Raw genomic sequence first — 16,362 nt, 5'->3', positions numbered from 1 at the left:
GAAGGGCACTAAGGGCAAGGGCAGAGAGAACCTGGCCTCGGTCTGAATGTCCTCCATTATCTTGCATCCTTTTATTGACACACATTTTGTTTAAAACTCACGTAATAGGAAACTTGGTTTTGGGAAGAAACTGAAGCATTTTTTTCTGTTGTTCTATTAAAAATAGACTACCAAATTTGCTTCCTCAGGGTCCCCGCCCTGTGTTTACCTGAGCCAGGCGGCCACTGATGAAACCTCAGATGCCATTTCCTGGTGGGTCTTTTCAGCAGAGATGGTGACCACGGTCTCCACAGGGCTGTGACGGAAGCCCCTGATTGGGTGGAAAGGGCCCCTTCCTTCCTGCCTCCCCACCTTGTTCCCAGAACGTGGAGCCAGGAATGCCAAGCTGGGATCTTCCACAGGACAAAGTCTCTTTCCCAGCTCGCAAAGCTATATAGCTTTGGGGTCCTTTTGCAAAGATAGAAAGTGTAGTTTTAAACAACTGGACTGATTACATCTCTATTTTGTTCCAGACTGTTAAAAGTTCCATTGGAAAGTCTTATAGAATTGAAATGTCTATAATTGAATGATGAATTTTTAACATATATCGAGCATCATGGGGACAGTTCTATTATTGTGTCGACTCCAGGGACACTCTTACCTGCACACATACATACACTACACCCACGTGCAAGCTCACCTGCACGCGTGCACACACACACACACACACACACACGCCCAGATCTGTGTGCACCCCGGGCCTTGTTGCATTCTGCCCAGCTGGAACTGATTCTCATAAACTCCGAACATTCTCTTCCCTGATCTGTCAGCATGAAAGGCTCTTCAATCACCTTGGCCACGAGGCAAGGCACTGTGAAATTACACGACTCTCAAAGTTTCAGTGGACAAGCCAAATTTTACATTAACCTCTGTGGTTAAGACTATTTCGACTGTTGCTAAATCCAGCTCCATACATGGCCAGATTTGTGACACAGTTCCCTGATGAACAGATTTCAGCTTCCTGATCTACTCAGCAGTTTTGTGGAGATGGATATCTTCAAACAAGTTTAGCAGCCTTGGATTTTTTCCTTTCTTTCCTTCTCCCTTTCTTTCTCCTTTTCTTTCTTCTTTCCAGCCTTCTGTCCATGCTTTCTTCCTTTCTTCTCTTTTCCTTTCTTTCTTATTTATTTATTTTTACTTTTTAAGTCAGTTTTATTGAAGTATAGTACATTATAATGCACTCACTTTAATTGTACCGCTTGTTGATTTTTGACACATTTGCAAATTTACTCATGTACTCGTGTTTCTCGTGTAACCACCACCATCTTCAGGAAATAGAAACTTTCTGTCACCCTGAGAAGTTCCTTCTTCATTTGTGCCACTTTGCAGTCAGTCCCAGCCCCATCCTCAGCCACAGGCAACTCCTCATCTGCTCTCTGTCGCTGTAGCTTAGCGTTGCCTGTCCTCGAATTTAATATAAATGGAATCGTACAGTATGTGCTCTTTAGTGCCTGGCTTCTCCCACTCGGCATGTTTCTGAGATCCACCCGTGTAGCTGCATGTGTCAGTAGCTCATTCCGTGTATCACTGAGTAGTCATCCACTGCACAGAGGCACCGCAGTTTATCCATTCACCTGCCAAAGAACATTTGGGTTATTTCCAGTTTGGGGATATTCTGGGTAAAGCTAGCAGCCTCATTTTTATGGCAGTATGTCCCTCAGCAACAGTTCCAAGCACATCCTAGGCACTTGATAATTATTAATTAATCCATTAAAGAAAATTTTGTATTTGAAATGTCTTGTTAAATTCCAAGATGTTTAGTGTATTTTCGATTTCCAGAGAGACATGTTCAAAGAGATTGTTTCAAGCAGGGAAGTTTAGGGGAATTCCCTGGTGGTCCAGTGGTTAGGACTGTGCGCTTTCACTTCCAAGGGCCTGGGTTCGATCCCTGGTCGGGGAACTAAGATCCTGTAAGCCGCGAGGTGCGGCCCAAAAAAAAAGGGGGATTTTGAACATTTTCCCACAGAAAACATTGAGTCAGTGTAGGAAGCAGGGTAGGAAGGCCCCCACCCGCCTCAGGCATTCCCGGCCCAGTTGAGAGACACGTGTGAACTAACGGAGTACAGTTCTCTGGGGGGCTAGGGGCATGCTGCGGGAGCCCAGGAGGGCTGGAGGGCACAGTTGGGTTTCTAAGGCTGAGTCAGAGCTGTAGTGTTTCCACTCAGAAGTAGGCACCAGGTGGACAGTGCTGTCCAGATCAAAGACAGTCAGCTCAAAATGTAAGGACACTATGTAGGCCAAAAAGACAGCAGCCAAGGGCACGTTCGGTCTGAGGGCCGCTGGTTTTCCATGTTGTTTTAAGTGGTAGCTTCGTCACAGACCTACTTAGCATAGTGTGGCTGACTGTAGCGGTGACAGGGCTCTGACCGCCCTCTGTAACAGAACCTCTGGGGCACTTCATTGCTCTCTGCCCGTTGAGTACGAGAATGTTTGCCCCGAGCTGTCCCAGCCAGCGCAGGTGTGCACAGGCCTTTCCTAAGCCAGAGGGGAATCCTGTGGTTGGAACCATCGCTCTGTTTCAGGAATAACCCAGGGTCTTTAAGACCAGCTGGTAGAACTCCCTCTGTCTCACAAGCAGGGAAAGAAAGGCCACTAGCTCCATTCGTAAAATATGAATGGTTTGTGCTCGGTAGGTATATTCTATTAGCTATTTTTTGAGCACTGATTCTCTCACTTGGCTCAAGCATCATTGCATTGTCACCTTTACCCTAATTAATTTTGTTTTCTCTATGACTGCAGACTGTACCTCACCCCAGCCAGGCATCCTTCAACAAATATTTATTGTGCCCCCGCCATGCATTGGTACGAGGATTTTTAAATCCTCGAGGAGGATTTAAAGGATTTTTAAATACGAGATACGAGGATTTTTAAAATAACCAGTAGAAAACATCTTGGAGAGCTTTCTAGGTACCAAGATGATTCTAAATGCTTCACATACATTAACTCCACAGCCCCATGAAGTATATGGATACTATTATTAGCCCCATTTTACAGATGAGGAAATGAGGCACAGAGAGGTTAAGTAACATGCCCAAGGTCACAGAATTAGTAAGTGATGGAGATAGACTAGATCCCAGGCAGCCTGAGTCCAAAGCCCACAACGATAATCACTGTCTTGTGACACCATGAGGAAGATGTGGTCCCTGCGGTTAAAGAATTTATGATCTAATGAGAGAGCCCTGTATATCCATTGGATTATAATCCACTGTGAAAAGTTGTTTAATAGGAGAATAAGCAAAGGACTCTGGGAGCTCAGAAGAGGGAGTAACTGAGTCCACCTTTGTGAGGGAGGGGGCAGAATTAATAACGAAAGTTTATATTTATTGAAAGTTTACTAAGTCTCAGCATTGTGCTGAGCATGTTAAAAGGATTTTCTTTTTTTTTTTTTTTTTGCGGTACATGGGCCTCTCACTGTTGTAGCCTCTCCCGTTGCGGAGCACAGGCTCCGGACGTGCAGGCTCAGCGGCCATGGCTTACGGGCCCAGCCGCTCCCGCTCTGCGGCATGTGGGATCTTCCCGGACCGGGGCACAAACCCATGTCCCCTGCATCGGCAGGCGGACTCTCAACCACTGCGCCACCAGGGAAGCCCTAAAAGCATTTTCTTATGCAGTCATTCAACAACCTGGTTTTACAGATGAGAAAATTGGAGCTTACAGAAGTTAAGTAACATGTCACTCAAGTTTCCCCCAGGTGTTTTGAAGAATGACGAGGATTTGGGCTAGATTTCTAGGTCCTAAGCCAGAGGAGAAGGGCTTGCCAGGGTCTAGGCCCAGCGTGAGCAAAGATGGCAGAGCTTTCCTGAATTTTAAAATCCATCTTCAAATAAGCAGATTTAAATTCTGTGTTTCCTCAGTTCTGTGCTGTACCATCTAACCACGTATTGGTAACTTTTTAGAATAAAAAGAAACTATTTTTAATGTGTTTTGTGTTACCGACCAGCAATAACACAGACACATCTTTGCCATCCCGTATGCCTTGGTCTTCATTCTAAGGCAGTGATCCTCAAACTTTACTGGGCATTGCAATTGTCTGAAGAGCTTATAAAATGCCGGTCACCCTTCTCTACTTTGAAATGAAAGTGCCAGAGGACAAGAAAGCAAACTCTTAAGTTTACTGAAGAGCTGCATGCATAAATATTTCTAATATTATATTTGGAAGTTACTACATAGTTCATTTCCCTTGTGCCTAAAATATAATCTTTTCTATTCAGAATGATGACCAGTCCTCAGTGGAAACCATAAATCATGGCAGGCTTCAGTTTCATTCACCATCCTATGCTTACTAAAGCCAGAATAATGTATAAATGTGTTGTAGAGGCTTTGTAAACAACTCATTTAGCCAAAAATAAAATTAAATCTGTATACGCTAAAAAGTAATAATAAAGTAAAATAAAATGCAAGTCACCAAGCCCAGCCCCAGGGATTCTGATTCCATGGTTCTAGGGAGAGGCTAGGAGTCTAAATTTTAACAAATCCCATACTTGATTCTGATGCAAGACCAGGCTTTGAGAAGCAGTGGTCTCTAGGTCCTTTTGAATAATTTTCCTTCAGCAGGCAAACTAAATAACATATCATTAAACTAGATCCTTTCTTTAAAATCACCTGGAACAGGTCTTCCCTGGGGCCACAGTGGATAAGAATCTGCCTGCCAAAGCAGGGGACACAGGTTCATTCCCTGGTCCGGGAAGATCCCACATGCCACGGAGCAGCTAAGCCCATGTGCCACAGCTACTGAGCCTGCGCTCTAGAGCCCGCGAGCCACAACTACTGAAGCCCGCGCACCTAGAGCCCGTGCTCCGCAACAACAGAAGCCACCGCAATGAGAAGCCCGCGCACTGCAACGAAGAGTAGCCCCCGCTCACCGCAACTAGAGAAAGCCCGCGCACAGCAACGAAGACCCAACACAGCCAAAAATAAATAAATAAATAAATAATTTTTTAAAAATCAGCTGGAACTTTTTGGTAGACAGATATTTGGTGCCTTTCTTATATCATGAAGGTATAAGAATTGAGAAGACCTATTCAGCCTTAAAATGGAAGGAAATGCTGATACATGCTATAACATGGATGAACCTTGAGGACATTATGTTAAGTGAAATCAACCAGTCACAAAAAGACAAGTACTGTATGATTCCACTTATATGATGTATTTAGGGCAGTCAAATTCATAAAGGCATAAAATAGAATAGTGGTTGCCAGGGGCTGGGGGAGGAGGGGATGGACACATTGTTTGGCGGGTACAGTTTCAGTTTGGGAAGACGAAAAGCGTTCTGGAGGTGGATGATGGTGATAGTTCCACACCAATATGAATGCACTTAATGCCACTAAACTGTACACTTAAAAATGATAAAATAATAACAATAACAGCAACTGTATGTGGGGAAAAAATTGAGCAGACCAACCTCTCCTGGCTTTGATAATTCTTTGCTTTCTTCTGAGACACTTGGTGATTTTTTTCGCCTTTGATTGTGTTGCCTGATATGTAACAAGCAATCCTTTTACACCTGCTTGATGACAGACAAAACGGTTCTACTTCCCTATACTACTTAATCTTATTAAGCTTTCAACATTACTTTAAAACAGAAGAATACGGACATGCAGCCATTCCTCCCGAGATGAGTACTGGCTTCACTTATAGTAAACTTACATCTGGCCGTTCCGTTTCCAGTAACTTTTTATTTCACTGAAGCCTTAGAATGAAGTCTTTTTAAAAATAACTATTAGGAACCCAAATTTAAGTTAAAGTTTAAACACATGAGGTACTATTGAGGCCAACTGCTGAACCCAGGTGGCCCTTGGAGGAGGAGAGACGTGTCTGCATGGCTAGATTTGCACGGTGCACGCACATGGGGGAGGTGACAGCTATTGGAGTGGCAAGTTTCTTTTGGCACTGATTGTAAGAGCATCTAGAGTTTAGAAATATTCAAATGTGGTGATAGATTATTTACCAGTCATGGTCCTTGGTAGCAAACCAAAGAAGCTGATTCTGACTAACTTAAGCAGAAAAGGAATTTTTCAGAAAATCAGGCTGTTCGCAGAATTGATGGGAAAGTTGGAGAGCTGGGCTCAAATACTAGGTTAGGAAGCTACCATCACTGTCTAAACTCAGCCACCTCTGCCAGAAATAAATTCTCATGTTCCCTGTGTCTTTGCATCATTCCCTCAAGATTCAACACCATCCTCTGGTAGGAGATGATTGTCTGATTCTAGATCACCTACCTGTACCCCAACCTGCTAACGAGTGGGGCAAAAGTCTGTCTGCCATGCCTTCAGCGTCTGTGGCCCCCGAGGGACCCTCCCGCAACCCCCACCGGACAGGAAGGGCGTTCAGCGAAATACAACTCGTGTCCTCTCCAGTGTGCACTCTGGACACAGCCTTTTCTTTCATCTGTTTGTGAACCTTCAGTTACCAAGTGAGAGAGGATTTGGGTCAGAGAGATAAGTCGATCATCCCTATTGGAAAAGTAAACCCACAAGCAGGGCCCTCAGTGGGTGGTTCCGAAATGCCCTCCTGGTGCCCAGGGAACAGCACCATCTTTCATCTGCTGAGGATCTGCTACCTGGGATCTGGGCTCTCTGGCACACAAGTCAGCTTCGAATGACAGAACCTGTGTTACCTTAGGAGGAGGTTTGTTCTAGCCTCAGAGGGACAGAACTCGAGTGGAATCTTGACTCTGTATATCCACATACTACTCTGTGACCCGTTCAATAGGTCTTTGATTTTCCTCTGATCTAAACTGGCTACTGACAGCAATGAAAATAAACTCTGGCCCACATTCCGGGAACTACCTTTGTCCTCCTTGTCCCCAGTGGAGTCAGGGAGTGATGCAGAGAGAAAGAGAAGTGAAAAGCCTGAGCTGGCAGCATACGCACATGTGTGATGACATAAAGCCCTGCGTCTGGGGGCTGTGGTTTCCTCTGGAGAAGAGGTTGAGGCTAGGGCTTAGGGAGGGGTGCACAGAGGGCTTCAGCATTTCTGAATGTTTTCTTTATTTAAATGTGTCTGAATCCAGTTTGCTTGTCCACCTACTCCCCTTACACCTGTTCTTCAATTCATGGAAACTTTAGTCCGCGGACCCCCTTTATTTCTGCCTAATAGCTCATTCTCCTTTAGACACTTTGTCATCTACCTTAGATGCCTCACTCCCTCCATCCCCAGAGTCAACCAGAATCCCAGAACTGGTGTAGCTTATTTTTTTCTGTGCTGTAGTATATATCCATAGGCTGTTGAGTGGTGCTTTGTTTTTTTCATTGTAAGTGAATGTTCTCAAACTGTACATGTCCTTTTGAAGCTGATTTTTTACTCACCAATTTGTGAGAGATTTGCCTGTGCTGACAAGTGAGGATCTAGTTCATTCGCACTGCTATGTGGTATTTTGTTGTATAAATAAACTAGACTTCAATTTTCTTAAGGATGTGAAGCAAACAAGACCAAGTGTCAAAATTTCTTAAAGGTACAAGGTGGGTATGTCAGCATTCATCACATTATTCTCTAGACTGTTATAGGTGTTTGGAAGTTTTCAGAATCTAAAAAAGAGGCAAGAGCACTTAAGTAGGGTCAGGAAGAATCCCATCTGGGTTCTGATTGGGCTGCACTGAGGCTCTGATTCCGGAGCTAATCAGACTGAGAATAAAAATAAACCTGTGGAACTGGCCCCTCTTGTTTGCTTCTCGTGGGACTTGCCTCCCTGGAGAAATGCCTGAAAATCTTGACCACAAGCGCAGAGGAGTGTTGATTTAGCCGCATGATTTGGAGTGTATTGGTACGTGGCCAAAGTGAACCAAACAGAATTGTCATGGGCCTACTCGTTTTTAGAAAGAAATTGGCGAGAGACCATTTCTCGGAATGGCTGTGAGACACAATTTTTAAAATATTTACAACATACTTAGGATATAAATAGTCCAAATGATAAATATAGGTCACAGTTTTGGCCAGGCCAACCTTTGATCTCCTTAACGCTCTTAAAAACTTAAAGAGAAGGCGATTTCTCTTTTGTGGTACTTCCCGGACACCCCATGGGACTCCAAGTGGCCTCTAGGTTTTCTTCCTTCTCCAGTTCTGGAACTTTCAGAAAGGTGAGACTTTGACAGAAATTAAGAGCTTTTGACCCATGGCCTGCATTTTTACAGAGCCATTGATCAATTTTGCCATTGAGCCAAAAGACTGTACTAGGTGAAACAAGAGACTCCTGGGGGACTAAATGGAATTACACGTACGGAAGTAAGCATTTCCCAATCAAAGTGACCACGAGCCCCTCTATATCCCCTATTTCGTCCCATGGAAGGGCTCCCAGGGTCCCCAGCATTGACTCGATGCATCCAGCCCAGAGGGCCCCATGTGAAATGGTTTTCAGGTCGCGAGGCCTCCCCTGCCTCCAGCTTGGAGACGGGGCGCTCTCCTCGGCAGCTGCTGGAGACCCAGGTTGTTCCAAGCCCTCCCGGCAGGCGTGTCCCCCGCAGCAACCGCCTGCACTGATGTGCCCTTCCCTCCCCACAGGGTATGACTTCTGCCAGGTCCTGCAGTGGTTTGCTGAGCGGGTGGACAGGATCATCCTGCTCTTCGATGCGCACAAACTGGACATCTCAGACGAGTTCTCGGAGGCCATCAAGGCCTTCCGGGGCCAGGACGACAAGATCCGCGTGGTGCTGAACAAGGCTGACCAAGTGGACACGCAGCAGCTGATGCGCGTCTACGGGGCCCTCATGTGGTCCCTGGGCAAGGTCATCAACACTCCCGAGGTGCTGCGCGTCTACATCGGCTCCTTCTGGGCGCAGCCCCTGCAGAACACTGACAACCGCCGGCTCTTCGAGGCCGAGGCCCAGGACCTGTTCAGAGACATCCAGAGCCTTCCTCAGAAGGCGGCGGTGCGCAAGCTCAATGACCTCATCAAGCGAGCGAGGCTGGCCAAGGTAAGCCGGAGACCCCCCGCGGCAGCCTCTGCCAGGGACCCTCCCCACACTCTCCTCACTTTGCCTCATTCAGTCAGCAGCTGCTCAGCATCCCTGGGCCAGGGCTGGGCAGCCTGGTCTGGGGGAGGAGGGGGTGCAGAACCCCCCCTTACAGAATGGGGAGCTGTGTGTGACTGGGGTGTGGACACTGTGCTCTGAGGAGGGGGCCTCGCCGGGGCGGGATGGGGAGCGGGGAGGGCTCCACGGAGGATGACTTCCGGGCGGGTGACCAGCCGTCCAACGCCTCCTCGTGGCTCGTCATTGCCGCCTTTATGCCAGCGTGCTCACAGGGCAGCATCCCTCCTATGTCGAAAGAGACGCCTCCCTGGCGGCCCAGCCCCACCCATAGTCCCTGGTTCTGCTCTTTTCCTCTCTGCTCAGCTGCCCACCCAGTGCGTGCTCATGCCCTCCTCCCATGCGGCCCAGCTAATCTGCAGTCACCTGTGCTCTGTGAGTCACTGCTGTTTGAACTTTTCTTCTCAGTACCATCTGCTTCCTTCTGGAACTACAGCCACTTTTGTTCCAGTTCTGCACGGCTTGTAAATCCACTGATTTATCGCTCTCCTGACATGATTTCCCTCCCCTGCTCGTCCCGGGTGGCAGGAAGTCCGTTTTTGCCCATTTAGTGACCGCCCACCCCCCAGCGTGTGGTCTTTCTCTCCTCCAGCTGATACAGCTGAACTTTACCTTCAGTGTACGTAGTACCCAACGTGATTTTATAGCCAAGGCTGGTAAATGACGTCATAGCCTTTGCAGATTTCAAGACCTTTTAAACTATTTTTAAATGCCCATGGCCGTTTTTAATTTACCAGTCGTTGCTGAGGGCCTAGTGACTGAAGACGCAGCTGTCATTAGTCATATAAATAAATAAAGAGCAGAGAGCTCACTGGGGGTGCCAAGCACATGGGACTTCGCTGCCATCCTTGAGTGTTGGGCCCTGTGAAGGGGCCAGCATGGCCTGGGTTTAGAGAGGCACAGAATGCTGCTGTGTACTGACGCCGGGAATAATGAAAGCCCTTGTGTAGAGGCGGGGGGCAGGGGCAGGGGGCGGTCAACTTGCTGAGCTTACTTCTAGGAAAAAAGCTTGTCTTTTTTTCCCTAAGAATAGTATCTGGCTTGTTCCTTTTCATAAAGGAAAATGTTTGAAGTACGGATGTTTCCAGCCTGAGCTTCTCAGTGTCAGTGTGTTCCTGGGGCAGCACCACACTGCAAAGGGGGGCAGGAAACAGTCTTGGGCAGAGAAGAAGCCGAACTCAGCACAGTGGCCTTGGCCACTAACCAGTGCCATCCACTTTATACACCATCTGCAGTTTTATGTTCCATTTGTGAACTTGTTGCTGAAATGGACAAGGAGTCACCTTTCTCTTGGCAGTGTTTCTATTTCATAAAAATGCTCTTTGGTTTTGATATGTTAATCTTCATCTCTCTTGATCCAGTTTTCCTTTGGTAAGCCAACCCTTCCTGAGGGTCTGATCCTGTCAGTAAGTGCACAAAGTTGGGCATTCTCTTCATTCCTCACAAAAGGGAACTGAAGCTCAAAAAGGTGACATAACTTGCCCAAGGCTCCCCAGCCTGAAGTTACACAATATAGATTCAAACTCCAGTGGGCCTGACTCCCTGGTCCGGAAGGCATTCACCTGAAATCCAGAGTGGACAACATCTGGTTGCTCCTTATTATGCCCTTGCATTCTGCATTAATCTGTCATTCTGTTTATTCTATAAAATTATCCATCCATGTAAACCCTACAAAGTTTAGAGGTTTGTCGAGCTGTCATTTTGCAAGCATGCAAAGGATAAGTTTTCAGATGTCACCTGAGAGGTGACAGATCTGAGTTGGGGTATGGAGTGTGTCTATTTATAGACCACCATAATTAGGTAGAATTTGTGGCTCATCCAGAAATAAAGCCAGAAATGCGTTGTAAATGTCCTGCCAGGTTCTGCAGTAGTCAAACTTGAGGTGTCATAAAGATGACATTTATTTATTTATTTATTTATTTATTTATGGCTGCGTTGGGTCTTCGTTGCTGTGCGCGGGCTTTCTCTAGTTGCAGCGAGTGGGGGCTACTCATGGTTGCGGTGCACAGGCTTTTTATTGCAGTGGCTTCTCTTGTTGCAGAGCACGGGCTCTAGGCACGCAGGCTTCAGTAGTTGTGGCACGAGGGCTCTAGAGCTCAGGCTCAGTAGTTGTGGCGCACAGGCTTAATTGCTCCACGGCATGTGGGATCTTTCCAGACCAGGGCTCGAACCCGTGTCCCCTGCATTGGCAGGCGGATTCTTAACCACTGCACCACCAAGGAAGCCCAAGATGACATTTTAATAATGTGAAAAATGGCACTCTTACTAAAGATCTCTTGAAACTTAATGATTTCCCTGCTTTTTCTATTTATATTTTTTTCCCAACTCTCTATTTCAAGGAACAGGAAACCTTTAGAGTGGGTTTTTTGATTAGCCCCAAAGATTGTATCTTATGATATCAGTAGACATCCTTCTTTGAAGGATGTCACAATCTAAGATGCTAGTCAAGTTTCATTTCATGATTTTGTAGAGTAACCTATTTGGGGAAAGCCCAAAATAAGTTTAGAAAATAAGAATTTAGTTTTATTCAGCTATAATTAAAATAGCCAAGTTAAAGAAATAAGGTTCAAACTCCAAATCATAGTAGTTTATGGGATAAATGCACAAAGGTAAATAGCAAGGCAAGTTTACTGTAGGACCCCACCCTTTATAAGCACGCTGCCCAAGGATGGGAAAGGTTCCCACCCACTTGGAAACCTTCATTCAGTAAAAAATGAGTCAACATTTGAGGAAGGAACAACTAAAACTGAGAAAGAAAAGGAGAGGTCATTGATTTGGGGGGTTTACTATAGTTCTGTGCAATTTAGTTTCGTCTTCAAAGCGTGTTCTCCTCTTAGTCACGTGTAGCGTGCAGGGGCAGCTTTCTGGTCTGTCTGCACCGCCTATTCCTTCTGGGGAGAAGTTAGACATTTTGAAATTCACCACATGGACCCAGGCTAAGTTATGTAAAAATCATTCTGCAGTGGCTGATGACTATCCCTTTGATGCTTAGTCCTCCAGGGGGCGTTTAAAAATAGCTCAGTTGGCAGCCCCAAGCTACCGGGGGTGTGTCAGTACTTGTGTCCACCCAGGAGAGCCTGTCTCTTTGAAGGCCACCATCAGATGACTGGGTAGGCCCCCTCACATGCCCTTTAAGGCTCTTCAGAATCATATGTGCTGTTGGTGCCAGCTTTGATTTCAACAGAATAACAAACCTCCAAGTGGGAGCCAATCAGCTGCATCTTGAAGCCTCACACTCTTACCACCCCATGGGTTCATCTTCTGGGTCTTTAGTTTAGGAACTGAAATTTTTGTATCATAGTAAACCCAATTTTAAAATGTGCTGACCCCCAGGGACTTCCCTGGTTGTGCAGTGGTTAAGAATCTGCCTGCCAATGCAGGGGACACAGGTTCAATCCCTGGTCCAGGAAGATGCCACATGCCACGGAACAACTAAGCCCGTGCGCCACAACTACTGAGCCTGTGCTCTAGAACCCGTGAGCCACAACTACTGAGCCTGCGTGCCACAACTACTGAAGCCCACACACCTAGAGCCCGTGCTCTGCAACAAGAGAAGCCCCCACTCACCACAACTAGAGAAAGCCTGCACACAGCAACGAAGACCCAACACAGCCATAAATAAATAAATAAATACAAGTAAATTTATATATATATAAAATGTGCTGATCCCCAGAGGTTAAATGTTCTCTGCACGTTTCCAGCTGGGCCTGCAAAGATGCAGATCTCCATCAGGTCATATTAAACCTGGGCAACTCTAAGGTTGCCCAGTGCAGAACAATGTATCCCAGCCTGACTTCCCCCACACATCTCCCCAGTATCCAAATTCCATGGGCATTTCCATTCCTATTGTCCATGAGCACCTCAAGCTTCCAGCACTTGCTGCTGGGGGTTGCCCTCCAAGCCCACAGTGGAAATTCCCAGTATTACTCTGTGTACATGCTTCTCAGCCTTGGAGATACAAACACTTGTCATGGACACAGTTAATGAGATTGTGTCAGAGTGTAGATGTGAACTATAAATCCCTGTTCGTTTAAAGGGGAGTACATCTTTTTCTGCTCATTGAGTTATTAGCCCAGAAAAAAATTGACATTTTGAGCCATTTGACTTACCCTTGGTCATCACCATTTGATGAGTTGGGGCTTTTCTAGTTTTATATAAGGGAAAGAGTGAATTGAACAAGACAACAATGTTCAAACGTTCCCCAGGGTTCAGTGTCATTCACTTGTGAATGAAGAACTTGGAACCCAAATTCATCATGTTCTATTTAAATAGATAGAGTCTATTCATTATTCAGTAAGGACTAAATAGCCACAAGCCTCCTCTGGCGTTACTACCCCTCCAGCTATAGGTCTTTGGCCATTAGTCAATAACAACATTTCTAGCCCCCTTTCTAGAGGACAAAGTACATTCAAATCTGTGCTCTCTCTCGATTCTCATAACCACAGCCCTGTGAGGTAAGGGCTGTAATCCCCAGGTTGGGGGTGAGCAAGCCGAGGCTGGGGAGGAGACAGCTTGCCCAGGGTTGCTCAGCGAGCGCGTGGGCAGCGGTGGCAGCGCCTGACCCGGCCTTCAAACACGCAGTCCCATCCTGCCCACCTCCTCTTTCTCCCCATCTTCTCCTTCCTATTCCTCTTCCTCTCAATTAACTTTCTCTTATTATAAAGAACAAAAGATCAGACTGTTTCTACCTCCTTCCCTAGACCATCGCCGGATCTGGCCCCGGGTCCTGCGTTTGTTTGGAGACACATCTTTGACATATAAAGGCAGACACGAGCTTTTCAAGTTGACTGGGGATTTCAGCCACCCAGGCTGTCCCTTGTTTACCGAGAATCCTTAGAAAATCACAAGGCACCGTCCCGCTAGAAGAGTGCAGTCTTTCCCACATTCTGCGTGGTGTTCGCAGTGTGTGTGCCATAACGTATCCATTTTCTATGCATGGGGAGGGAAGAGTACATGACCTTCCCAAAGCTTCCCTGTGAGTTAGGAACGATCAGAAGCCAAACCTCAAAGTTGTTCCATAGGACATAGTTCACTTTGAATTCCAGACTTCAGCAGCTTCAGTACGATTTTTAATTCATACCCACAAAAAGCAGTTAATTCTATAAGACAGGGAATGAGGCAGTAAGATAGTTAAATGCTACTGCCAGCTTGGCATCTCCTAACTAGTTGCGTGACCTTGAGTAAGTCATATGAACTTCCTGGAACCAGGAATTCAATCAGATATAGGGAGCCCCTTCCAGATTTAATACTCTGTGATTCTAAGGATTATAATTTACCTTGTAACTTGATAAGCTTCTTAAAGGCAGGGCCCATGCATAGAATCTGACCCTGGGTTATTGTCTTAGGATGCCCAGGGAAGGGCAGGAGGGGGAGGCCATGCAGAGGCAGTACAACAGGGGACTTGCACGAAACAGGCCAGTAGTTGAGGCTGAGAGCAGCCTGCAGCATGAGCAGGTCACCTGAGGGTCATGACTCAGGTAGAGCCAGGCAGGTGGGAGGAGGAGGGAGTTGAGACCTGGCCCAGGAACTGCCCCAGTTACGTCAGGGCCCTGGAGGCCTGGCATCAAAGGTTGGCCCATTATCCAGCAGCCTCAGTCATCAGCGGTGAGCACCATGAGGGCAGGGATGAGGGAGCTGGTGCCAGGCGATGGGTGGAGGGCTGTGGCAGGGGCACATCACCTGCATCCCAGCCCAGGGAAAGCAGGCCCCTGGGGACCAGGCGGTGTTCAAGAGCAGGGTGCCATTCCCAGGGGAGCTAGGGGCTGGGTGGGGAGTCAGCCTTACCTGCACAGGGGCCTGGCAGTTCCCAGGTACCACACTGATAGGTGGGGAGGGGGCTTGGGGAGCTCTGCAGGGACCTGGCAGCTGCCCACGCCTGGGCTCTGGGAAGGGGTCTTGGAAAGACGCCCTTGTGGATGGGAAGCTGAGCAGGTAGTGAGACTTCCTGCTTCAGCTGGGATGGGCTCCAGAGCAGGGCAGGCCAGACCACGGAAGAGAGAGGGGTCCACAGGCCCAGTCCAGAGGATCCAGGAGGGCCGAGGCCAAGGAAATTATGCAAGGACAGCTGGTGATAGTTGGTTCTCCCCGATGGAATATGGCGGTCCCGCCAAGGCCTTTGGACTTACCCAGGGCCGTCCCCAGCCTCATCCAAACCAAGCCAGGCATTCACTAACCAAGGCAAGGAAATTACCAGTCTTACTAGTTTTACCACATATTCATCACATCCTCAGGAATGCAGTTAACCTTGGATTTCTCTGGTTATCTTAAAGAATCATGTAAACATTTTAAGCTGTTTTAATTTGAAAAGTAAATAAGTTTACTATTTACTTTGTTATAAAGCAGAAACTAACACACCATTGTAAAGCAATTATACTCCAATAAAGATGTTTCCAAATAAATAAATAAATAAGTTTACTAGCAACAGGAAGGTTTAGAAGCATCTCTCCCAATCTATACTTGTAGCAGTAGTCAGGCAGCTCAGTGTGTGCTTATGTTAAAATGACCTTTATGTAGATGGAGAAGTTAGCGTTGTCTGGTCCGAGCCTGTCAGCATTTGCATTATGCACTTAGTTTAGAGTTCAAATCTTAGCAAAATGTTTTTGGCTGTGCCCAGTGTATGTCCATACACAGAGGCCCTCAGCTGAGCCATGGGATGTTTCTGCTTACCCCCTTTATTCAATTTCCATTCTTCCACAAGATTATAGTAGACCTCTGCTTTCTTTAATAGGATTTTCCATAGCTACACAGTCATTTTCTTTTTGTAATCACTGCCCTGTTTTTCATCTTTTCTTATTTTAGTTATTTTCTTGACTTCTAAATTACTCTGTAGAACTCTAGGTATACAAAGAGAACTTTCTTTTTAAACATCTTTATTGAAGTATAATTGCTTTACAATGTTTTGTTAGTTTCTGCTGTGCAAAGAGAACTTTTGTAATGAGTGTTTCTTAACATCCTAAAGTTGGAAATCAATAGAAGGGTGGAAATGTTAGGGAAGGAAGTGACGAAAGCCAACTAGAGCCCTCCCAGCAGGATTCCCCACCCTTCGGGTAACAGTGCCAGGCCTGCTACCCCTGGGTGACCAAGGTTTCTGGGGCTCCCCCGTCATGTACCAGGGGTCCCTCTCTCAGACGGAGCTTCTGCTGTCTGGCCTGGGCCTAGGCAGCTGGTCTTGTGCAGAAATGACTTCAGTGATCTCGGGGCCTATACTGTCTATGGGGAGGTTATGGGTGTTCTCATCTCACTATTCACCGGGCACAGATTTCCATGCAGATCAGCCATTTCCATCAGCCTCCAGCTTCAT

At 46.6% G+C, this 16,362-nt stretch overlaps 1 protein-coding gene across 1 annotated transcript in view; it reads left to right on the top strand.

Moving 5' to 3' along the window:
- Positions 1-16,362, top strand: part of EHD4 (EH domain containing 4) — an 89,653-nt gene that overhangs the window by 61,419 nt on the left and 11,872 nt on the right. The window contains exon 4 of the mRNA XM_067744168.1: positions 8,536-8,948. Coding sequence (XP_067600269.1) covers positions 8,536-8,948 — 413 coding nt within the window. The remainder of the gene's footprint in view (positions 1-8,535; positions 8,949-16,362) is intronic.

Source organism: Pseudorca crassidens, chromosome 1, assembly GCF_039906515.1.
Source record: "Pseudorca crassidens isolate mPseCra1 chromosome 1, mPseCra1.hap1, whole genome shotgun sequence".
In the NCBI taxonomy this organism is placed as follows: domain Eukaryota; kingdom Metazoa; phylum Chordata; class Mammalia; order Artiodactyla; family Delphinidae; genus Pseudorca; species Pseudorca crassidens.
This window is presented reverse-complemented; position numbering and strand designations above follow the sequence as displayed.